General features: G+C 41.9%; 2 protein-coding genes and 1 long non-coding RNA gene across 9 annotated transcripts in view; 2 read left to right on the top strand and 1 right to left on the bottom strand.

Annotated features, from left to right (window-relative positions):
- Positions 1 to 72: 72 nt before the first annotated feature.
- On the bottom strand, positions 73 to 7,288 carry lrrc8c (leucine rich repeat containing 8 VRAC subunit C). Of its 3 annotated transcripts, XM_077583538.1 has the most exons (3): positions 6,926 to 7,288; positions 5,967 to 6,112; positions 73 to 3,663 (listed from the first exon to the last, which is right to left on the bottom strand). In XM_077583538.1, exons 2-3 carry the CDS (start codon positions 6,102 to 6,104, stop codon positions 1,432 to 1,434), a joined length of 2,370 nt encoding a protein of 789 aa, XP_077439664.1. In that variant the 5' UTR covers positions 6,105 to 6,112; positions 6,926 to 7,288; the 3' UTR covers positions 73 to 1,431. The 3 variants fall into 3 exon arrangements, with proteins under 3 accessions (XP_077439664.1, XP_077439665.1, XP_077439666.1); XM_077583539.1 differs by lacking the exon at positions 5,967 to 6,112; XM_077583540.1 differs by lacking the exons at positions 5,967 to 6,112; positions 6,926 to 7,288 and adding an exon at positions 5,255 to 5,402.
- Positions 7,289 to 8,469: 1,181 nt separating this feature from the next.
- LOC144062303 (kynurenine--oxoglutarate transaminase 3-like) lies at positions 8,470 to 14,644 on the top strand. Of its 5 annotated transcripts, none has more exons than XM_077583544.1 (13): positions 8,470 to 8,747; positions 9,760 to 9,829; positions 9,911 to 9,975; positions 10,045 to 10,189; positions 10,605 to 10,841; positions 11,018 to 11,140; positions 11,214 to 11,334; positions 12,218 to 12,294; positions 12,958 to 13,047; positions 13,121 to 13,307; positions 13,628 to 13,701; positions 13,949 to 14,035; positions 14,121 to 14,644. In XM_077583544.1, the coding sequence occupies exons 2-13, from the start codon at positions 9,761 to 9,763 to the stop codon at positions 14,175 to 14,177; spliced, it is 1,332 nt and encodes a 443-aa protein (XP_077439670.1). In that variant the 5' UTR covers positions 8,470 to 8,747; position 9,760; the 3' UTR covers positions 14,178 to 14,644. The 5 variants fall into 5 exon arrangements, with proteins under 5 accessions (XP_077439670.1, XP_077439668.1, XP_077439671.1 ...); XM_077583545.1 differs by lacking the exon at positions 8,470 to 8,747 and adding an exon at positions 8,755 to 8,952; XM_077583541.1 differs by lacking the exon at positions 8,470 to 8,747 and adding an exon at positions 8,755 to 9,133.
- A 476-nt stretch (positions 14,645 to 15,120) lies between these two features.
- LOC144062257 (uncharacterized) overlaps positions 15,121 to 24,463 on the top strand; it is a 68,263-nt gene continuing 58,920 nt past the window's right edge. The window contains exons 1-2 of the long non-coding RNA XR_013296365.1: positions 15,121 to 15,243; positions 15,787 to 15,888. This is a non-coding gene — a long non-coding RNA (uncharacterized LOC144062257). The remainder of the gene's footprint in view (positions 15,244 to 15,786; positions 15,889 to 24,463) is intronic.

The raw sequence follows: 24,463 nt of genomic DNA, 5'->3' as shown, positions 1-24,463 counted from the left end.
TAGAATAGAAAATGGATGGTTGGAAAAACAAGACACGGTAAAGTCAGGTATGAAATAATAGCAGTCCAGACAAAAGTTCCAAAATTTTATTTTAAATCGTAAAATAATCTTTTGTGTATACAGTGCTTTAATTAAGGCATGACTTAATGTAAGATATATGCTATGTCCCTTTGGTGTCAAAAAATGTGTACAAAATAAAACTTTTGAGCCATAAATAACTAGCCATTAAATGCTTCCTGGTCATTTTATTAAGTACACTTGCACAATCTAGGATCTGTGCAGGAAAAACTGCAAACGCAAAAGTTTTCGTTATACTATATAAACAAACAGGTTTAGAAAATTTAAATATATTTATTGTAATTTTTTTAATTAATGTAGTACACAAAATGATATGACAATTTTAAATATTGCATTTCTTTAATAGTCCCTAAATAGGGTATACATAATTATGTTTTTGCCCCTTTAGCTTATATTATACGGCACTCAAAATGGCACTTTTCTCAAATAATATCTCAGTGAACTGAGTTTTTTTTTTTCTTCTTGTAATGTTTAATGCAGCTCTTATTTTGATCACTTTACATCATGAATGTGTACCTAATGTGGTGGCCAGTGACCATGAATGTAAATGAAGTTTGAATAAGGTCAATTAGTCCTTCATGCCTTTAATTAGCTGCGCTAAAAGTCAAGTAGCCCTGGATTCAAAGCTCCCGGGGATAACGGCAATATGCAGTAGGGCATCATCTCAAAAAGCTGTTTGACAAGAAGAGGGAAAGATGAGGTACGACGTAATATTTTATCTTTGGTGTTTTTTCTATTCTGACTGATCTACATCAGCTACAAAAGAGACGTTTAGTCAAGATCAGATTATGTGGAATCGTCATTTGGCATTTTATGGGGAGTTATCCGTTCTATCCATTTCTATCTACACATGAAAAATATGCTTACCAAGTTGCATGTTGGTAAGCAAAAATGGTTTGATTTGAAATCGCACTGCATTTCTAGGACAAGTTCACCTTTGAATGACCTGTGGAAATGTCCCAAATGAGGCTAAAATAGCAAACTTCCCGTGTGTTTTCAACTATGATTTCTTGAACTTTGTTGTGGGTCTACTCATGATTAACATATCGACCAAATTTAACGTTGCAAGTGAAACTGTTAGTTTTTTTAAAGAAAAATCTGGAGATGGCCAAAATGAGGCTAAAGCGATTACTTCAAACCAAAATGACAGACTTCCTGTATATTTTCAGACACAACTGCTTGGGACATATCCAACCAATTTCATGCTGCTAATTGAACCTGGCTTCAGGGGCTAAATTTCCCAAATGGGTTCAAGAAACTGAAAAACGGATGTACTAAAAATAGTGCTCATGAGATCCTACAAAAGAAGTGAGGGAGCAAACAGCAGGCACTGGCGGTGACAGTAAGGCGTCTTTACTCCGCTTTCATCTGGTCCCTGACGTCCGACGGCAGAGTCTCGAACAAGGCGTCCTCGACCACCAGACCGCTGCGCTTGAGCGCCCGGCAGCAGCCCAATTCCTGCGGCAGGAGCTCAAAATGGTTCCCCTTGAGCTCCAGGTGGGTCAGCTGAGCGAGGTAGGAGATCTTTGGTGAAAGGACAGACAGCGAGTTCTTACCCAGTTTTAGCGTCTTAAGCTTTTTGCAGAAAAAGAGCTCATCTGGAAGGTTCTCGATTTTGTTGCAGGCCACCGAGAAGTACTGCAGGCTCTGCAGGACGCCGATCTCCGGCGGAATGAAACGGATGTCGTTGTGGCACAGGTCCAGGTAGCGTAGCTTGTTGCACAGGAACAGGTGCGAGGGCAAGATCTCAATCTTGTTGTGGCTGAAGTAGAGGCGCTCCAGACTGCCCAGCTTCTTGATGTGCTCGGGGATGTACATGATGCCGTTGTACCAGAGCTTCAGGCAGGTGAGCTTGCGCAGATGCTGGAAACTGACAATCTCCTCGATGGAGCGCAGGTTGTTCTCCTTCAGGTCGAGCTCTTGGAGGCCGGTGAGGCTGAAGATGACGTGCGGGATGCGTTCCAGGTCACAACGCACCATCTCCAGCTCGGTTAGGTTAGCCATCTTCTTCAGGTTGCCCAGCATCACCAGCTTGGTGCCGTCGTTGTGCAGGTAGAGCCGCTGCAGGTGGCTGGACACTTCCACGATGGACTGCGGTATCTTGGTCAGATTGCTCTTCAGCGACAGCGTCTTCAGGCACTTCATTTCACGCAGAGACTCCAGGACGATGTTTTTGGAGGCATCTGGGCAAAGCGAGCCAGTGAGATGGAGCTCCTCCAGGTTCCTGAGGCCGTACAGCCAGTTGGGGAACTCCCTGCCATCGTCAAACTTGACCCGGAGCACCTTGAGGTTCTCTTTGAGGAAGGACGTGGCCGTCGTGTGTAGCTTGATGGAGCATTGATACAAGGAGAGCTCTTGAAGGTTCTCCAGCTTCGAGACGGAGGCGGGGATGCTCACGTTGTTGATGATCTCCAGCTTGAGCGACTGCAGCTCACTCAGCTCGAAGACCGTGTCGGGTAAGCCGGGCAGCATGAAGAGCTGCAGCTCCAGACAGTTGTTGGCGTTGACCTGCAGTCTCTGTCGCAGCTTCTCTGCCGTCCACTCGTGGTTGAGGTTGAGCTGCTTCAGCTTGTTCTCGCTGACCTCGGACAGGAAGACGGCGAACCTCTTGGAGTACAGCGGGTCGTACTGGTCGATCATGTGCAGCATGAAGGCGAAGTCGTTCTTCACGTCCGGGATGTCGCTGATACCCGTTTCTTGACGCACATACTCGAAGGAGTACTCCTTCAGGGAGCGGTAGAACAGCCAGTAGGATGTGTACAGGCTGGTCAGTCCGTAGACCGCCACCAGGCACAGGTAGCAGTAGGAGAGCTTAGAGAAGAGGTGCGCCATGGTGTGGTTGCACTCAAAGTCCTTGTAGCCGGTCATGTCCTGTATCTCCACCTTGCAGGGCACCCTGTTGCGCACCTGGTCCACCAGGGAACTGTTGTAGATGACAATCACCAGGAACTTGAGCACCTTGAAAACCGTCTGCCGCACGTACATGATGTAGAGGATGTCGCCCTCCTCCACATGCAAGCGGAACTTCTTCACCTTTTCGAAAAGCGCCTTGGCTTGTTCGCCTTCCTTTTTATCCAGAACGCTCGCCGACGGCTTGTCCGCCACAATTTTTTCCGGGATGGAACGGAGCGACTGAGTCTCCTCCAAACCAGCGCCTCCGGGGGTTGCCGCAGCGCCGCTTTTTTTGTGCTCCGTCTCCTCTTGGTTTTCTCCAGAAACCTCGGAGAGAGCCCGGGTGGTCCAAGGGGAGTCAAAGCACTTGCCCAGCATGGAGATAAAGTGCTCAATTTTGGAGCTGGACCCCGGGAACTTGAACCAGAAGTTGCTGCACACCATGAAGACAAGCGTGTGGATCAGAACCAAGTACGGGAAATATTTGGCGTACCAGTGAAGTGCCTTCTCGTAGCACATCTGGTTGATGAAGCTGTACTGCTGGAGGTCCAGGTCCGTCTTAAGGCCACTCATTTCTCTCGGCCCGGACGAGATGTTGTAACGGAGCTGCAAAGGCTTCATGGCCACTTCGCTCGAATTGTCGGCGGATGACGACGTTCTGTGCGGGAGGCAGATGATCTTGTCTTGCATTACCTACGAAAGAAGGTCAACAAAAGCCAGTGTCAGCAGGGTAGCAGTCAACCAAATGCAGCTGGCGGTAGTGCTGAATTAGGGTTAAGGGTTAGAAGTTAGCGGTGTTTCTCAACGGCGGTCCTCGAGTACCCTTATCCAGTGGTCCTCAACCCTGATCCTCAGGGACCGGTATCCAGCCTGTTTTCCATGTCTCCCACAGCCAACACAGGTGGAGATCATTATCAGCCTTCTCCAGAGATTGCTGATTAGCTGATGATATGAATCACCTCTGTTGACTGTGGGAGGCATGGAAAACAGGCTGGATACCGGTCCTCGAGTACCCTTATCCAGCCAGCTGTCCATGTCTCCCACAAGCAACACAGGTGTTTCAAATGATCAGCTAATCAGCAAGCTCTGCATGAAGCCTGATAGCGACCCTCAGCTGTGTTGGCTGGGGACACATGGAAAACAGGTTGGATAGGGGTACTCGCGGACCGGGGCTGAAAACCAGTGAGTTAGGGTACTGGAACCCAGGGACAAAAAAATCTAGAGAGACATGCTTACCTGTCCCCTAACTCACTGGTTTTCAACCGCGGTCCTCGAGTACCCCTAACCCAGAGGTGGGCATCGAGGGCCAGAGTCCTGCAGGTTTTGCATGTCGCCCTTCTCCAACACAGCTGATATATGATCAGCTCATCAGCAAGCTCTGCATAAGCCTGATAACGATCCTGTTGATTGGAATCAGCTTGTGTTGGAAGTGAGAAACCTCCAAAACCTGCAGGACTCCGGCCCTCGAGGACCGAGATTGCCCACCTCTGCCCTAACCAGTACCCTAACTCAGTGGTCCTCAACCCTGGTCCTCGAGGACCGGTATCCAGCCTGTTTTCCATGCCTCCCACAGCCAACACAGGTGATTCATATCATCAGCAATCTCTGGAGAAGGCTGATAACGATCTCCACCTGTGTTGGCTGTTTCAACGATCAGCTAATCAGCAAGCTCCTCGTGAAGCCTGATAATGATCCTCAGCCGTGTTGGCTAAGGAGACATGGAAAACAGGCTGGATACCGGTCCCTGAGGATCAGGGTTGAGGACCACTGCCCTAACTCACTGGTCCCCAGCCCCGTTCCTCGAGTACACCTATCCAGCCTGTTTTCCATGTCTCCCCCAGCCAACACAGCTGAGGACCATTATCAGGCTTCACGAGGAGCTTGCTGATTAGCTGATCGTTTGAAACACCTGTGTTGCTTGCGGGGGACATGGAAAACAGGCTGGATAAGAGTACTCGAGGACCGTGGTTGAAAACAACTGAGTTAGGGGACAGGTAAAGATGTCTTTCTAGTTTTTGGTTCCCGGGTTCTTGTGCAATTTTACCTGTCATTGAGTTAGTAAAAAAAAAAAAAAAAGTCTTTTTTTTTTTCATCGTTCTGTAAGAAAGGTACCGAAGGCCACCCATGAATTCCTTAGCTTCATAGCCAATACCAAATCAGTTGTCAAAGTGCTTTTCAAAGCTGCTTTTCTCGAGTCAACCCACACATTTTTATGAGCGTAAGCGTCAAACAGCAGCCACATGGCCCGATTTTGTCTGAGACGTTCATTTTGAAAGATACCAACTTTGATAGGAGGATTAAAGATGATCCACGAATGTTATGGCTTTGGAAGCCGTATCAAAGCTCTCTTTCACGTTCCCCGTCAAAGCCAGATTTCTTTCAGTCTTCTTCCTGTGTCACTGTTTTGCGTGAAAGTTATACCGCCAAAAAACGGGCGGTCAAAGTCGACCTGGCTGGGAGGCTGTAACCAAAGGTCCTTATAAAGCCAACTGAAAAGTTGCCCAGTGTAGTTCCTGTCTATGGTAAAAGATCCTTCCATGCTGCCTGAACTTTTCTGTTGCTGTTCTGTGTGAAAGGTACCGACACAGAATCGGGGTTTGAAAAGTTCAACCGTGGCCTTTCCTGGCTTCTTCCACACTATCCTTTAAGGCCAGACTTTTCCCATTTGAACCCCGTGTTCCTTTTCTGTGTGAAAAGGACCAACACAGAAAGTCCCTTTCACACTACATCTTTCTGTGTGCATGAAAAGAGGCGTACTGTTATGTTGAATGGTGCCAAGTTTCTGCAAAAAAAAAAAATAACAAGAAAAGGCACACAGAAAAAAAGGTCAAGCATCTGCAGTTTGCAGCCTTATGTTTACAAGAAGGGACCGGCTGGGGGGAATTTTCCGCTGCTGAATGCCTCCTTTGCTGCCGTGTTCAGGTTGTAGAAAAACCGAATCAAATAAGGCAGCGGGAAATGAGCGCATCTGGGTGTTTGCCAACTGGAGAACTGACCTGGAGCGTGCATCCGAACACGCCGATCATGAGCATGATGACGGATAGGTAGTCGGTGAACACGTCCCACCACGGCTTTAGGACACGGAAGGCGGGCTGCTGCTCCGAGAACTGCCGGAATTCCATCACGGGAATCATGATGATGCCTGCAATGACAGAGGACAGCAGTTAGAAAAGGGGAGCGCTTGCTTAAAAAGCCTCGCAGAAGGTCACATTACGGATGGAATGCTTTGCACAGGATGTTTTTATTGAGACAGTTGGGATACTCCACTTTTGTGCCGTTATTAAAACGACACACCAACATGTTATTATTTTAAAAAAATACAGCTCCCAAAACCAGTTTAATTTGGCAACAGGAAATTTAGGCATGTCTATCATGAGAAGATCTACAAAAAAAAGTCTCAAGAAGCCATGCATGAAAAGGCAAGTGAGGTCAGCCATTTTGGTTTAAAGTGGCCATTTATTGTATTAAATATGCAAAACTGCTCTCAATAGCGATGCAACGTGGCTGCACATGATTGCAAACTATCATTCATAACCAATAAATACATGACTATGGTCCCAATTTTAGCTTGTTATGATGGTCAGAAGTTATGAGGCCAAAAGGGTCCACTTTGTCTAAAGGAAAATTCCCATTCCCACCCGATGAGTCAGCCAGCAAGCCACACATCCTCCACCTCATCCCTTTCCTGACAGGAAATGTGTCCCCGATTCCAAATGAATCCAAAAACAGACATGTTTGGAACACACCCAGACTTCTTACGACAAACAACACATGCATATGTGAGTGTGTGTGCGTGTGTGCGTGTGTGTGTCCTTGGCCTTGGGGGAGGTATTACAAAAAACTACACGGTCTAACCGCAGTGCAGAATGAAAACACTCGTGGAAACGGTTGCGTTGAATATGCACGATAAACGAGGATGCTGCAGTGAATTAAAAAAGAAAAAAAGTAATGTTACCTCGGTGGTTCGCCTCCCTTTCGAGGGTCTTTTCTTCTTCTCTCAAACGGCCACCGGGTCGTGTCTCTTCGTCATCGCCGGGATGCGGCGGTTCTTGCTTGGCTGCCTCCGGTCCCGGAATGCTTTCCTGCCCGCCTCCAGGAGGGTCGGCCGTGCAGTGCCGAGCACAGCAAGCGCCGGGCAGGCGTGGATGCTTGCCATGATCGGAGGCGGGGTAGACGTGGATCGGGGCGTGGACGAAACACGAGACGAGGTGAGCCGAACCGAACGCAACACTGCCAGGCGGAGACTCGAACTAAACAACTTGTCGTCTTCCATCTGAGTTAAATGCTACAAATAGTTATTTATCTGTAACATTTGATGTTTACACATTATTGATTTATTTGTATAGTTTTTATTATTATTATTATTTATTGTATGAGTATAATTCAGTTACACAAACTATTGCAAAAGGCGTCAAATTGGACTTCAATAGGGTTCGTTTTTCGATGTAGGGTTTCATTTGATCCTTTTGTTAACCTTGAGTTTGAAATATGACATGTGATTTTTTCTTCTATTTTTTTCTCCTTTCAGACACGTTATTACAGGTTACATCGATCACATTATATCATTTGCAACATCCCCATTGATTTTTACTATACGCATCAGTCATATACATTGTTTATGAAGGTCATTGATTCATACCGTTATCGATACCAGATTTAAGTCTGCACACTTCTCGCTCAGTTCATCTTGAGTACACAATAAAAACAGTTGGGTCAAAAATAACCCAACTATGGGTCAAAAATGGATCGATACTCTATTTGGGTCAATTTGACCCAACTTTGAGTCAAGAAATGGGTCTTTTAGTGTAAAACAACTCATAAATGTTGGTCAGATCCTTTACTTGGGTCAAAAAAATTGTCACTTGTTTCACATGACGTAGTCTCCCACCACCACCCACCGGCTCATTCTCGTACACGCCTCCTTATTAGGCTTCTTAGTTGCTGTTGTCAATCACAGCCAGACCACGCCCACCCTCTCCCCATTCACAACCCAAGATCCTCCAGGCAACACCCACTTTGAGCGCTGATTTATTTTTTACTTTTATTTTTTAATTGAACATATAAACATAAAGAAAACACATTACAAGTCTGAAATATAAATTGAAGTAAAAAAGAAAACAAGAATAGGAAGAAAGAAAAGAGTTTATATGTTCAATTTCAAATATTAGTGAGGGGTAGAGCAAGAGTCTGACTTCCTGTTTAGTTATCCTTTAAATTAAAAGCAATGTTTCTAAGAAAGTATATATTTTTAAAGCAAACAGTTGTTGTTGTTTTTTTTAAAAAAAGTTGTATTTTCTTGAAAAGTCTTTTTTTTTAATTGCATATATCTTTTATTTACACAAGCAGCACATTAAAAAATACAGTTTGGACACATATAGAGTGTTGGCAGTGCCATGTGATTACCAAACACTTCATGAATAATTATTAAGTATAAAATTATGTTTGTTCTGGAAAAGGCGAAAGACCATACGAACCTGACTTCTCCGGGTCACATGGTCCAACTGTGATGCCTTCATGTGCTCTATCATAAAAACAGATCGTAGATTATCCGCAGTCATTATCCCTCGCTGGAGAAGAAGTGACTCGCTTGTTCGAATATAAATGTTTTGATTCCCACAGTATTCTATTATAACTGTTTATCAGCCCTTTTTTAAAACATTTATTTATAAAAGCGACAAAAAAAGTTGCCACGCGTAGAACAAATGAAGTTAGTGAAAACTGCCGTGATACTGCTTCTTCCTGGCTTGCACTTGAACGCATCTTTTCGCAGTTTGTAGGTAAGTGTAGCCGCGGGCACATTGGCTCGTCATTTTTTTAAATTGCATTGCAAATCTGTATTTTTTGTTGAAACTGGAGGCGCCAAGACTGCGCGATTACGCTTAAAGCACGTTAGTGCATGGCGGGCGGGCTGTATTAAGTGGCACTCGCTGGCGAGATTTGCTTATGTCTTGCTCGTGTTTTGCGGTAAAGCTCGCCTTAACGGTACGATATTAAATCTTGTAACATGACGAAGGAGCAACGTTATACATTTGACTTAGTAAAGTGAAACATTGTCAATGCAATGTTATTTGCCGGCGATGCTTCCTGTTTTTCTTCTTCGACGTCTTTTAAGAGCATTGAATGTGCAGCAAGTCCCACCCGATGGAACACCACGTTACTGCAAGTAATGATAACGTCCACAAATTAAACTGGAGTTATAAAAAAAAAAAAAGTAACAATGAGGGCTTTTTACGAACATATTACTAGTAATTCATTAAAAATAGAATTTTATATAGTGAGCAACGATTCTCAGAAAATCTAATGTGATGCATGATGCAGTTTGCCATTACAGAAAAATGAAAAAATCCTTTGAACGACAAATTTGCTTGTTGCTAGGCAGAATTAATCACCTGTTGGTTATAGTTGCAAGGCAGAATTTATACTCAAATGTTATGTTGACTGTGTGACTTTTTTTGTATACACAGTAATTTAGTAATTTAAATGTTGCTTGTTATGTATTACATATACATTTATATTAAACATGAAAACATGATCTGGTATGTCGTTCTTTAAAGTGTATGCCTTGCTTTGCTTGGTGCTAAGATAATAAAGTAGAACCATATGGAAAAAGAAGTGGCGCTGATTGCTCAGCGCAATATTAGAAAGTGATAGAAGACGGCTTGGTGACAAAATCACACTATAAACAACGTCTTCCATTTGCGATGTGCTAGTTGTCGTCAAAGGCACAGTAGTTTTCCTTTATTGAAACTTTATCATAATGAGGTTATTAACCGAAACACTAAATTGCAGAATGAGCGTGGCCAGGCACCTACAACTCTTTTCCAGGTTTGCTTTCCGAAGAAGTTTTTGTTCATCGCAGGTAAGTCGTTAACAGTGGCGTAATGCTTAGCTCGGAAGGATGCTAGAAAAACAAACAAACATGGCAGATTGTGCATTGCAGCGTACGACAATGACGACCCGACATGGCAACACCAAGAGGATCCAAGGACTGGACAAGAACGTCTGGTGAGTATTATTATCATTATTATTTGATAGGCTAGTACGCTAACATGAGTTTGTGGCGGTAAAACCCAGGGTGGCTTTTACGTCGCTGGCGGCGGATCCTTCTGTGGTCAACCTGGGTCAAGGCTTCCCTGATATTTCACTACCACCGTACGTCAAGGATTCCCTAGTGCAGGCGGTGTCGGTGGACAAAATGAACCAGTACACCCGAGGCTTTGTGAGTAGCACCTCTAGGTTTACATACATTGCTAGCTTTGTCCAGCTAGCATCATCATAATACCCTTATTTTAACATATACCGTTCGCTTTAGCCACGAAGTTTGACTGCAGTGCACCTGTATTTTAAACCCACCACTAGTGTTAGCTTTAGCCAGCTAACACACCAACAACACACTTCTAATTCACACACAGTAGAGTTAGCCACATAACATGACTACAGTGTAATTGTTCTGCTTTAACAAGCTAACATATGACTATTTTACATACACTGCTATCGTATCTGGCTAACACAACCACAAAAAAAACCCTTTATTCTATAGCCAGCTAACATGGCAATAGTAGAACTTAGCTTTACATTCTTATTAGCATTATCTTAACGTGCTCTGTCTGTCTTGTGTTGTTTTGCTGCTTTAGGGACACCCGACGTTGGTGAAGGCGCTCTCACAGGTTTACGGCAAAGTGTACGGTCGACCCATCGACCCGCTCAAGGAAGTCTTGGTAACGGTGGGCGGCTACGGCTCCTTGTTCAGCACCATGCAAGCTCTGGTGGAAGAAGGCGACGAGGTCATCATCATAGAACCCTTCTTTGACTGCTACGTGCCCATGGTCAGCATGGCAGGGGCCAAACCTGTCCTGATACCACTACGACCTGTAAGCAGCAATTGGAATTCTTTTTGGATAGGGCTGGGTAATTAATCAGTTATTTCAAACTTATCTTACAACATCAGCCTTAAAAAAAAAAAAGACTGAATGAAACACGTCAAAGAATATTGGCAAAGATGAGCTGTTCATTCATACGCACCTTTGCTACACTCTTCTCCATGCAGAAATCCGGCAAGAAAACCACCTCCAGCGCTGACTGGTTCCTGGATCCGGTGGAGCTCGCCAGTAAATTCAACTCCAAGACCAAGGCCATCCTCATCAACACCCCCCACAACCCCATCGGGAAGGCATGTAGGACAAAAAAACACACAAAGCCACTATAGGCCCCGCCCACTTTCAACAAGGTGATCCTTCCTGCAGGTTTTCACCAGAGAGGAGCTGCAGATGATCGCCGACTTGTGCGTCAAACACGACACGTTGTGCTTCAGCGACGAGGTCTACGAGTGGATGGTCTACCGTGGACACCAGCATCATAAAATTGGTACGTGAGGTGGGAAACTGCTTTTTCTGAAGAAATTGGGCAAGTTATGACTTTAATCTGAGCATTGATATATTCAAGAGTGTATTAATCCAGCTGTTTTTGTCCTTAAAATTTGCTTTTTACCAGTAATAATGTTTTTTTTTTCAATACTTAAAAATACATGCATATCAACTCATTCACTGCCATTGACGGCTATAGACGTCAAAAATTCATTTGAACTATTTCTATTAGTTTCACATTTTTTTCCACTTTTGTTAACAAGACTATGAAAACCTAGAAAAAGATGTATTGTACATTTAGAACAGATATAAAATTCTTGATTACTCTTGAGTTAACTAGTGAATTCATGTGATTAATCACAATTAAACATTTTAATCACCTGATGCTCTAATATCTATATTATAAAAAAATTCTGGGCGTCAAGACGATCAATTTTTTAAAAGTGTAATTAATCGCATGACTTCAATAGTTAACTCACGATTAATCACACATTTTTATATCTGTTCTAAATGTATAATTTTTTTCCTAGGTATTCATACTCTTGTTAACAAAAGTGGGAAAAATGTGAAACTAATAGCAATAGTTCAAAATAATTTTTGACGTCCATAGCTGTCAATGGCAGTGAATGAGTTAATTTATCAAATTTAATAATCACTAAATTTATTGTAAAAAAAAGAAGTAAAATAAGTAATTTTACATATATGTTCAATCTTTTATTTATATTATAAAATAATTATTTCATTAATTATGTCAATTATAAATAATGAAATGAATTAAATAGGTTTTATATTTTATCATTGAAATAAACCTCTATGCATTTTGTTGCGGTTATGGTAGCTATTGCAAATTGATTGACTGATTGAATTTTTCGGCATCTTTGCAGCGACATTGCCCGGAATGTGGGATCGAACCATCACCATCGGCAGTGCGGGAAAGACCTTCAGTGTCACCGGATGGAAAGTGAGACACCATTTTGATCAATGTGACCCTGAAATTGCCGCTTGAAACCAAAATGGCAAAACTAAATCACTGCTTCGGATGGACATTTTTGATAACGCTTTATTTCTTTCCTTTTGTGGAAAATTAACAATCAGTTAATTCATTGACGGATAAATGAAGACATTTTCATTGTTGAAACTGATCTAGGCTAAATGTTAACCGCTAATGGCAGGGATGCACATTTGACTGAATTTCTTTCAGCAATTACGGCAAAAATTAACTATCTATTAATAAAAAAATTTTTTTTTATGAATGCTTATGGTGTTTTGAAGAGATGAAGGGATTTTCAGTGTTAAAAGAATTGCATCCGAGCTAAGCTAATTGCTTATGGCTAAAGTCACTAGCGAGGGGCACGCTGAGCTACATTTCTTTCATTTATTTTTTTTATGAACGAAAGGGAATTTTCTTTGTTTAAGATGTAACCTAAAATGTGAAATGCTCACGTCACTACAAATAACTATTAATTAATTGTTATTTTTGGGTGACTAGTTGAGGGATGAAGGGATTTTCTGTTTTCAAATGTACAGCTAGTGCTAACTGCTAATGTCACCACTTGGAAAGGCTGCTTGACTTCCTGTGTTTTTACAAATGGAGTTATTCTGGAATTGTTGTCTCCTCTCTTAGCTTGGTTGGTCTATTGGACCCGAGCACCTGATCCGCCATCTTCAGACCGTCATGCAGAACACGCTGTACACCTGCCCAACGCCACTACAGGCAAGTGTAGGAAAAAAAACAGCAATGAAAGCTAAGAAAGGTTTGGGATTGTAACGAGTCGGTTTCCTCGCAGGAGGCCGTGGCGCAAAGTTTGCTCCTGAACTACAAGCTGATGGGTCAGCCCGAGTGCTACTTCACGTCGCTGGCCGAGGAGCTGGAGGGGAAGCGGGACCGGCTGGCCGCCATCCTGCGTGAGGCCGGGCTGTCACCAATCATCCCTGAGGGAGGTTACTTCATGTTGGCCGACGTCACAGCGCTAAGTGAGCTCCTACGCTAACGCTAGCGCGTCAATTTTAGCCATTTTTACGACGTTTGTAAAAAGCTCGACAGGAATGATGTTAAAGATGTTACACATTGTTAGTTATGTGAAGTACTATTTTTAAGGGATAGAGAAAGTTTTCAAGAGATGTCAGCTAGGCTAAATGCTAACCGCTAATGTCACTGCTGGGGATGAGCGTTTGACTAAATTGATCAAGGTTGCAGGAAAGTGAACGATCAATTGATTCATTGTTGTTTTTAATGATTGTATTTTTAAGATTGGAAGGAACTTGTGGATGTTGATGCCTTTTTTTACCTGTAGATCAGGACCTGTCACACATGGCGAGCGACGAAGCCTATGACTACAAGTTTGTCAAGTGGATGATTAAAGAAAAGGTAAATTGACTGAGCTATATCTATATTTGTGCGTCAATTGGTAGCAGTCGGACAAAATCCTTAAAACGAGTTCACCTTTGAAGGACCCGTGGAAATGGCCAAATTGAGCCCAAAACCAGTTATAGCTTTTTTCTTCTTGTGTCTTTTCCAGCATGTCTTCGTGAGACTTTTTGTGTCTACTCATGAAACATTCCGAGAGGAATCAATCATTATTCAGAATTCTTAAATAACGTGATATTTGATGTAGAAACTGGCGGCCATTCCTGTCACGGCGTTTGTTGGGGAGGAATCTACCAAGGATTTTGAGAAATATATTCGTCTTTGCTTCATCAAGGTAAACAGCAGTTATTATTATTAATATTATTATTATTATTAATATTTACTGTATATATTTTTGTTTTGTGTATTTGTGATGACAGAGAGACGAAACGCTGGACGCGGCAGAAGTCATCCTGAAGAAGTGGAATTCATCTTGAAGCAGCAGCGGAATATTTCTTTAACCTCACAGTTGGAGATAAAACATCATTTTGTATATCTTTTGCATTGGAAACCAGTGGAGTGCCTCAAGGTTTGATTCTTTGCCCCATCTAATTTTGCTTCTGTATTGCTTCCTCTTGACTGTTTAATAATAATAATAATAATAATAATGAATCCAGCTGTTTTCATACCCCCAAAAACAAACACTTATTTACGATGACCAGTTTTAGTGAAACTCATATTATAGACAGAGCACAGCGTAAAATATTTATTTTTTCTTACATACTTTTTGAAGTGAACTACTGAAATAGGGTTTGCGCTTCTTCACATACTGTGAAATACGCCATGAAATATCATTTTCAGGCAGTGCAGTATGAATATACTGTACGGTATATCACATTTTGCATACTGTCCAGTATTGAGTATGTGGTGTCCCAACAAGTTTTTAATAAAATATTAAATCACGTTTTTGTACTTGTTGCCTATCTTTGGTTGACTTGAATCTGATGGTAGTTTCTGCCTGCAAGATACCCGTCAGACCACTAGAGGGAGACAAAGTACAGCACAATTGCAATCAAAGCATCAACAGCATGTTTTAATATTTATACTGTACTATGAATAGCATTGTTGTATTTGTAAATCTGACTGTATTTGCACAATGTATCTCGTTACCTTGTTTGGGGGTACCTAATGAAAATACACAAGTTTTAATTTAACACTTGAATCTAAAATAAAATGTGTCATGTAATCGAATATAAAATAAAACCAATAATACAAACACTTATCTAAATATGGCAATTAATAATCAAATTAAACTAAAACAGTTGGTTCTGAGTTCTAAAACTACTGAGCTAATGACCAATGACGTCATCACGGAAACAGCCACTTGCAGTGAATAATGTAAGTATTTGGTGGCGATGCGGTCATTTGATCCCCTTTGTGAGCGCGTGGAAGCAACGCATCTTTGTTACCATGTTAAAACAAAACTGCGGTAATATTGACGGCAGATGGGCCACCGCCTGTTTATTTATCAACAGACAAAACAAAAAGTGCCTTGTGGCCTCGGTGAGTTCGCCGCCTTGACGTTTGTCATGCATTTGGTGTCCATTTTGAGCTCGCCCCCTGTTGCCCATGTTGGTTGTCATTTAGCTCGCTCGAAAAGCATCCAACTTTCTGTTCACACAACTTTTTACACTGCTGTAAATGCTATTTACAATAAGTACACGTATATGTTTTTTTCTTTTTCTTTTTTATAGATTAGAAGTATAAAAACAGTTTTTAATCTTTTTTTTTTATTTTTTAAATAAGCTTTATTTGAAAAATAAACAGTATACAAAATATGCGGGGAAATTGAATACAATTTAAAAAAAACAATTCGAACAGTACATGCCATGGAGGTTAAAGGATATGAAGCAGATTGTTAATTCCCTGTCGTCTCGAAAGATGAAGTACTTCCGGTTTAGGTGGACGGACTAATAGCGCATCTTCTATTCACAATTATGTTGTATGCGCCCCCACTAGTCTAAAAACGGTATTGTGATTATTTAATATTGAATTTGTGGAATATTAATTAAGCAGCAAAATCCACTTGTTTGTATCTATCTCAAGGGGCGGCCATTTTGTCTTCTCCAGCCTCTTGCTGTCGACTGAAAATGATGTCGCAGTGCTCAGCATGCGAAGCTGACGTCACATGACCGAACCAGAAAACAGGTGAGCCTGACTGCCGTTCGACAGGTTTACGGTTTTCATTCTTGGTTACGGTTTCAAACAATGGTTAAGTGTTAGGGTTTCAAGACAAAGTTAAGGTTTCAATTGTGATTAGGGTATCAAAGTAAGATTTTTCCGCCACCTAACGTCGTTTTTGATAACCCCAGTAGGCACTATTTTTATATTTTTGATACTAAATTGAATGATCATCATCGCGATGTGTGTTGTGATGCGGTGTGAGAACATTTTCCGTTCCATGCAGTTTATCTGCGCTTTTCTCAGACACGTAGCGTGCAATCATCACATGATCGCGGATTAGTCGTCTGCCGCCGCCGTAATAATCCCGCCATCATTTATGCAAATTACGCTGATTGTGCCAATAATCTGCTATCTCCGTGAATGAGGTTAATGGCGGCCCGGAAACCTGACACCGCACACACATGCGGTGTCTTCCAGGCACGTATTACATTAAGTCCATTATATGTAGGGCTTCAAAGTAAGATTTCAAGACAGTACTTGGATTTTGGATTAGGGTTTCAAGCAAAAGGTAGATTTTTAAGGTAGGGTTTTACGCAATGGATAGTTTTCGAGACAAGGGGTAGACTTTCAAAACAAGGTTTCAAGATGGTTGAGCTTTTAAAGTAAAGGTTGAAGCAAATGTTTCAAGATGGTGGGGTGGGGTTTCAAATTGGGGTATTAAAAATAACCTAATCCTTCTAAAGTAAACTTTTAACAAATTGTGGTTTCAAAGTGAGTCTTAGACAGGGTTAAGGCACCAAATTAGGGTTTTAAGACAAAAGTTAGGGTTTCCAACAAGGGTGAACATTTTGATGCAATTCAAAGTCGGGTTTCAAGACAGGCTTCTAGGCTTTAGTTTCAAACCTGGTTTAGGGTTTTAAACCAGGGATGGATTTTCATAGTAGGGTTTCAAGAGAGGGCTCAGCTTTCAAGTTTGGGTTTCAACCCAGAATTAAGGTTTTTAAGGTTTAATGCTTTGAGCTTCAAATTCAGGCTTCAAGTCTGGGTTCATATTTCAGTCCGAGGTTAGTATTTCAAACATGTTTTATGTTTTCAAAATAAGGTTCAAAGCCAGGTTTGGACTTTGAAAGTTGTCAAGACACAGTTATGGCTTGAAGTTAGTGAGTCAAAGTATGATTTCAAGTCTGTGTCAAATGAGGTTTTAGGGTCTCAAATGAGGGTTTCAAGCTGTTTGCTTACTCTTTGACTGGCAACCTGGTTAAAATTGACGTCAACAGCCGTCAATGAACGAGTTCACGTTCTTGTTGGCCTCTCAGCATGCTCTGTTGACAAGGTCCCACCCTCAAATATCTGTGAGAATTTCGGTGTGGCAGGCCTACAACCCCCCCCCCCTCCCTCTCAATAAACCCCCCAATAACCCCTCCATTAATACACGTTCCCACACTGGCCATATGGCCTACAGTCTGACAGCTTGCTGGACGCATAATTAATTTGCGGTGGCGTCTGCCTGTTTATTTTCCAACCTACATTTCCCTAATTGCGCCGACGACTTTCAAATCAAAACGAATGTCGTCCCGGCACCGGCGGGATTTACGGCACAACGCGGGCGGTTAAAGGGGTGACGACCGGGTTCACTTTTAACGCACTTGATGCTCACAGGGTAGAAATTGCTGACATGCTTTCCGTGACAAGAATGCGTTATTGTGTGAAATGTGTCTCTTGGAGCGTAAACCCGTTTTACACACAGTTTCACACAGTTGACTTAAAAATCTGAGCTAGAAAAGGAAGACGGAATTCTGAAGTTGACTTCTAGTGTGATACAGCAACTGTTGCTTAAACACAACAAACGTATGTTAAACTTTACACCCCAACCTAGATTTGCATTCCATTCTAGCACAGTTTATGGAAAATTGGTTGCAAAAGTTCTTTGTTGGCCTGAAATGTATCCGCCTGCCCCTTTCACACTGTGTAATCTAGCCAACACCAGGAGGGATGTATAATATAGTTGTCGGATGGTGGCAGTTGCTTTTAAGGTAACAGATCATGGAAAAGTGATGTCACGTGGAACTTTTCCACCCCCGTGACGTCCCAGCTTTTTGCTTTTCCACCTCCACGCAGGTTAGGCTCTAGAAAAACATAGTTACAGGTTGTCTTCCAGTCATCTCCTTGCAGTACGTCTTTATGCCAGCAGAGGGAGCTGTAGCACAGTCAATTTCAGGTCAGCGTAAAATCAGATAAGTCATGGATTTAAAAGAAAGACTAACGTCTCAAAGCCACCTCATGTAAAGTTAGATTAGGAATTAGGTCAGAAATAAAAAAAAAAGTTAACACTTGACATGTAAATTAGAGCAGAATTTGCGTGGCGTGAATGCAAATGGCGGCCATTTTATCATTCTGATTATTATTTTGCTATCTGGCTGATCGGCGAGATAGACGACGTTGCACGGCGATAAATTGTTAATTAGAAGAGCTGAATATGAATGAGGTGCCCTCATTGTCTAACATTAATAAGTTTAATTTGACGCCGTCATAGCGAGTGATTACAGATCGCAAATAATAATAATAATAATAATAATCATCATCAGCTAAGCCAAATGGCGTTTGGGGGTGTCACATGACCTGTTTCGGTCTTTTAACTACAGCTGAGCCCATTTGAACCCTGTTGTTCACCAAAACAGCAGAAGCAACTTTATCAAGCCTGCGACCCTTTAGCCAAACTGTTGCAGTCTTGACTTTAAATCTTTTACCAGGCTTTTACTGCAGCCTTTTTTCTATTCTTTTTGTTTTGGGGGATTTCTCCCTTCAAGCCACCTCTTCAGCAGTCGCGAGTGAGTAGAACGAACACAGTCGGATTATTATTATTATTATTTCTTATTGAGGCGGGAATTTGTTGACAAAAAGACTCCACGCTTTAAGATGTGTTCATGTGCTGCTGTTTTGGTTAGCAACAGAGTTCAAATGAGGAAATTTGTGAACAACAGTTAATACCTGATTGGCGGAGGCGTCTAATTGGGGGAAGGCGGCATTCGAGCAGGGGGGGTTAATCACCTGCCTCCCTTGAAGAGCGTGCAACCCCCACCTTTGGCGCGCACACCCCTGTGGCGCTGATTTGCAAGAGCAGATTAATCAGAGCGTGCGCGCGGGCCCTGATGAAATTTTGCTGTTATTGTTCCCATTTTTAGCAACATCTTTTATTGTCTTCATCACTCATCGGCGTGGGGGGGGTTTACACATGCGTCAATTATGCAAATGAAGCTGCACACTTTTACAGATTACTTCACTCGGCGGCTGTTGTTTGCGAGGGTTTTGATTATTAAATATTATTATGCTTTTTTTTTTCTTTTTTTTTTTAACGTGGCCCATCTGCTGCAATCAAAGCGGTGCACAAACTCCATTTAAGCACTTCAAACTGGCACAAACCAGATGCAGACGGAGAGAGAGAGAGAGAACAGACAGGCTCGCGTTCAACCTGCCCGCCGAGAACCGAATTCAAGTTTATTTCAATTAAGGGGCACCTAATGATATTTTAATCTGCTGCCTTTCATTTCCAGGAACTGGGCTGTTGAAAGGTTTTCGGGCCGAAATAAGGAACACACAGATTGACGTTCAGATCTCGGACCGCGATAGGAAATTAAAGCTTTTATCGGCACTGTTTTCTTGTTAAGACGCTTCAGTCACTATCTTTCTCGTCGGACGATAAGAACATGAATCTTTTTCTGCAAATGCTCTTTTCTTTATTTATAAAAAGAAAAAAGAAAAAGATTTGCTATATTTAGAAGGATTTCATTATGGTGAGTTTATAACCTTTCACCTGGCAAAAAGTTCCTAAAAACTTTTTAATACGTTATGCTGTTTCCATGTTATGCTATTTAGTTATTTTCCGAAATAGTTAAGGTAAAAAGTCATTTCTTCATGAAAAATAGAAATTCATTTTGGTGAGTTTAGAATCTGTCATCTGGCAAAAAGTTCCCCACAGAGGGGAACACAAAATAAACACTATCCTCCATAGTGTTGATGTTAGGGGATTCCCAGATTATGAATCATTTTCATACAAGGATGAGCTTCTTTTTTCTTTTTCTTTTTTTCATTTTGTTGAGTTATAATCTTTCACTGGACAAAAAAAAGTTCCTGATTAAAACATTGCTTAATTAAGTTAAACTCTACTCAATAAGATTTTTATTAAACCAATTATTAGGCATATTCTGTAATTTATTGTCCGTTCAAGGCGGAATGCCGTTTTTAGTTATCAACAATTATGTTAGTTAGGGATGGGCGAGTACTGATACCCGGTATCGGTATCGGGCTGATACCCGGCTGTATTTCAAGGTCTTGTGGTTGTTTTCTGATCAGGAACTAGAAATTGAAAGAATAGAAAATTGCCATCAATTTCATGCATTTTTAGGGAAAAATGTTATATTGGGATATATAGGTCTTTCTTTTTGTCATTATTTATTTTTGGGAAATGTTATGTATCAAAAGTACTTTTGGTATCGGTACATGGTATTGGTGTGGTATCGAACATCCCTTCTATTAACTCATTCACTGCCATTGACGGCTATAGACGTCAAAAATTCATTTGACCATTTAACATTTTTTTCCACTTTTGTTAACAAGAGTATGAAAACCTAGATTTTTTATTTTTTTTTTTTTAGAAATACAGATATAAAATATGTGATTAATCGTGAGTTAACTATGGAAGTCATGCGATTAATTACAATTTAAAATTTTAATCGCCTGACGCGACTTAAAGATTATTAAAAATTCAGGGCGTCAGGCGATTCATTTTTTTTAATTGTAATTAATCGCATGACTTCACTAGTTAACTCACAATTAATCACAAATTTGATATCTGTTCTAAATGTACAATAAAAAAAATATAGGTTTTCATACTCTTGTTAACACAAGTAGAACAATTTTTAAACTAATAGAAATAGTTCAAATGAATTTTTGACATCTATAGCCGTCAATGGCATTGAATGAATTAGTTTATATACTAATCTGGATTTTGTTTTTTTACCAAAATCCACAAGTTCTTAATAGGTTTGAGGTTCATTTTCCTAATTAGTTAAGGCAGTTAATACAATTTTAATGTTGGATAATTGGATTTTTTTTTTCCCAGCAAGCTGACCATTTTTGTGGTTGGGGACAAATGAGAGAGAATATTTAATGCCTGAGTGTGAGGCTGGCTGGTTTCATTGCTGTGGGTTTTGTGTGTTCATTAATTCTATTTATGTCCTGGGTGGTGGTGAACGACGTAGTGGTGGTGGGCAAGGGGGGGCGCGGGGGGTGCGGGGGGGCTCCGGTCATTGCATGCCAGCCCCCTTGAACGCAAGACCTTCCTGAAACTCTGACAGCGCTTTGACGTGCTCTGTGTTAATTACAGTAATGGCAGCCATTCTCATTAAGTCATTGTTTACGTACCCCGGAGGGGGGCCTCGGCGAGCCCGAGCTACGGCCCCGCCTCGTTAGCGCCGCGCAGCTGTTCCTCGCGGCCGGAGCGGTGCCGGACGCCGTCATTTTCAAGAATAGAAAGTGAGTGGTCCCGCCAGGCAAAGAAAACGCCGCCTGGCTCCACCACGCCCCCGTGCGGAGGGTCAACGGCGTCGCCGGCGTCCTTTCCGGGGTTGCGCTAATGCGTGCGGGATGCGGCACAATCCGTCCTAATAGGCGACGTTATTAACAGTTAATCACGCAGGGAAGGCTTTCATAATGGCCTCATTTCTACCAATAGCAGACTAATTATCCGCATTTGCGGCGGCTGTGAATTACCTTTGTGATTACGGCGGGAGCGTCTAATGTGCACTTTATGGTCTGGGGATGACTTGTTGTTTGCATCCGGCACCACACACACACACACACACGCACGCACACACACGCACTGTGAAGCTCAAGCGTGGCTTAATTAAGAAGGTAAATTCTTAATAGCCCCTGCCATCAATTGCCATGTTTTTCATTTTGTGTTTACTTTTATCTTTTGCTAATTAATGCTACTTATCAAATATGACTGTGGGTGTGTGAGTGTTTATGTTTGTGAGGCAAATAATCTTTTAATCCTCCATTCCTTGTGGAAATATGTGCTGCACTTAAACAAGTCGTTACGACCCAGGCTGGAAGGAAAAAAAAAACATTCACTTCACATAAAGTTTTAAAAGTTGTTGTTTCGCTGTAATTTATTGGACTAATTGCGGAATTACTTCTTTGTTGCTTTTATATTACACTCTGGCCTGACTATCAACCCCTTCCCCCTGTTCCATTTTGGCCCTGCAACTTGACAATGAACTCTATCTATCTATCTATCTTTTTTTTATTTTATTTTTTTTAAATAATTTGCATGGAAGTCATAAGTGATACCTCTAGAATCAGGGGTAGGGAATTCCGATCCTAGCCGCTCTCCTGCCTGTTTTAAATGTCTCCCTCTTCCAACACAGCTGATCAAAAATGATCAGCTCATCAGCAAGCTCTGTAGAAGCCTGATAACAACCCTGAGGGTCCAGGGTTCACCACCCCTGTCCTAGATTGACATACTGGGAGTAGTGGTTTTGTTAGATTAGGCCCCTTAATGAGCTGTGGAGCCTTTCCTGCTGAAAGCGGAAGAAGGTCTAATCTTTTTTTTTTTTTTTTTTTTTTTTACGGGAGAGCTCAGTATTGTTCATTCGATTTGACATCATCATTGCTCTCCTTTTTTTTTTATTATTTTTTTTTAAAAATCCAACAAATCAATTAAAAAAAAATTAATAAATGTTTTTTTTTTTTTTTTTAAATACATATACATATATATATACACATATACACACATATATATATATATATATATATACCCTTTTTTTTTGTATGTGCGTGTGTGTGTGTGTGTGTGTGCGTGCGTGCGTGCGTGCGAGCGTGTGTGTATTCATCAGTTCACCTAAAGCCCATTAAAAAAAAAATCCCATACTAATAATATAATATAATAATAAATTGCCAAATGCAGAAACATCAATGTAAGTTATCACGATGTAGTGGCTCTCGCTAACAGACAGAATTAAGTAACCGGAATTAGGTTAAAAAATTCTATATACGTAGACCATGTTTCTATAAATTTTGATATTTGGTTTTTATTTGAGGCAGATATTTTTTCCATTAAAATGTGATTTATGAGGAGGTTAGACCATTGGTCGATATTCAGAGTTTGTTTATTTTTCCAGTTAACAAGAATTGTTTTTTTAGCGATAGTAAGGGCTACAAGTGTAGATTGAAATTGTTTATGTGGTAAGTCAGTTGTTGTTAGGTCACCTAGCAAACACAAGTTTGGAGATAAAGGTATCCTACAGTCCAAAATAGCGGAAAGTTTTTCTAAGACTTTAGTCCAGAAATACATAACCGGAGTACATAACCATAAAGCATGAACATAAGTGTCTGTAGTGTTTTGTAAGCATTGGAGACAAATGTCGGAGTCTGACAGTCCCAAGAAGGTCTAATCTATTCGAAATGGTCTCTACTCTTATACGTTCTTAGCCACCCGCCCACATGGGGGATGGCTCGCCCCTATGAAAATGTGTGACCTGATGGTCTTAACTGGTTTCAACTGGATAAGTGCGCCAGAGTGCAGATAGATAGGAAGACTCCAAGCCAGGACAGGTCACAGCGACACAACGGCCTAGCTCAAGTCATCTACCTAATCATTGAGAGGCCTAATCTAACAGTCTCTCTCTAAGGAGAGCAAGAGGTTCTTGGGAATTGTGCCCAATCAGTTCACATGCTATGCAGTATTTTGTTGGACCTTGGTCCATCAGTCTCCCGGCCACATTCCCTGCGGAGGTGCGCTGCGTATGTCCAACCCCGGAGGAAACCTAGGACATGCTAGGAGGACCATATCAAAGCTGGCCTGGGACTGCCTCAGTGGCCAAGATAGTGAAGTCTGGTCCTGCGTGGACTTCTGCTCTAGTGTAGAAGAAAATCCACCATGAACAAGTCCTACTTACTGCCAGCAATGTAAACCTCCAAATTTACAGAGACCCAATGGCCCTGGACCTCGAGCTCCTAAACCATCCCCCACAAGGACTGGTTGGGCAAAATGCCACTTAACCCTTCACAGTAGTCTAGTGAGGGTATGGCTCTCCTTTCAACAACTAGATCTGCGTTTCAGGAGGAGCCAGCCTTTCCGGTACTCCGATCTGGAGAAATGGAGGCTGACAAATGGAGGGGATCCGGTATTGATCCCAGGGGCCTCCCAGTCGCCTCACTGGGGCGTCCCTCTGGGTACATCCGACCAAAGAGGAGGCCTCACGGCAGACCTAGGACACGCTGGAGGAACTATGTCTGATAGCTTGCCTGCTAATGTAGAGGGGAAGTTTGGACCCGCCATCCGGACCTGGATAAACTGACGATAACGGATCTTGTTCACGACAGAGGGCAACGTAGCGTTCCTAAAGATCATGCGATCGGGAGAGTCACCCTCCCCCACGCCGTGCTCGCGTCATTCACCAGACGCATTCAAGAGTTTTGATCGTCCCTTTAGGAACGCTACCGAGGCTTACCTTGCTTTCTTTTTAGGCGCTTTACATTGTCAGCCACCATTTTACATTGCTACACACCGAGTGCGTTGGGACGTAAATAACAATGG

This window comes from Vanacampus margaritifer, chromosome 13, assembly GCF_051991255.1.
Source record: "Vanacampus margaritifer isolate UIUO_Vmar chromosome 13, RoL_Vmar_1.0, whole genome shotgun sequence".
NCBI lineage: Eukaryota > Metazoa > Chordata > Actinopteri > Syngnathiformes > Syngnathidae > Vanacampus > Vanacampus margaritifer.
This window is presented reverse-complemented; position numbering and strand designations above follow the sequence as displayed.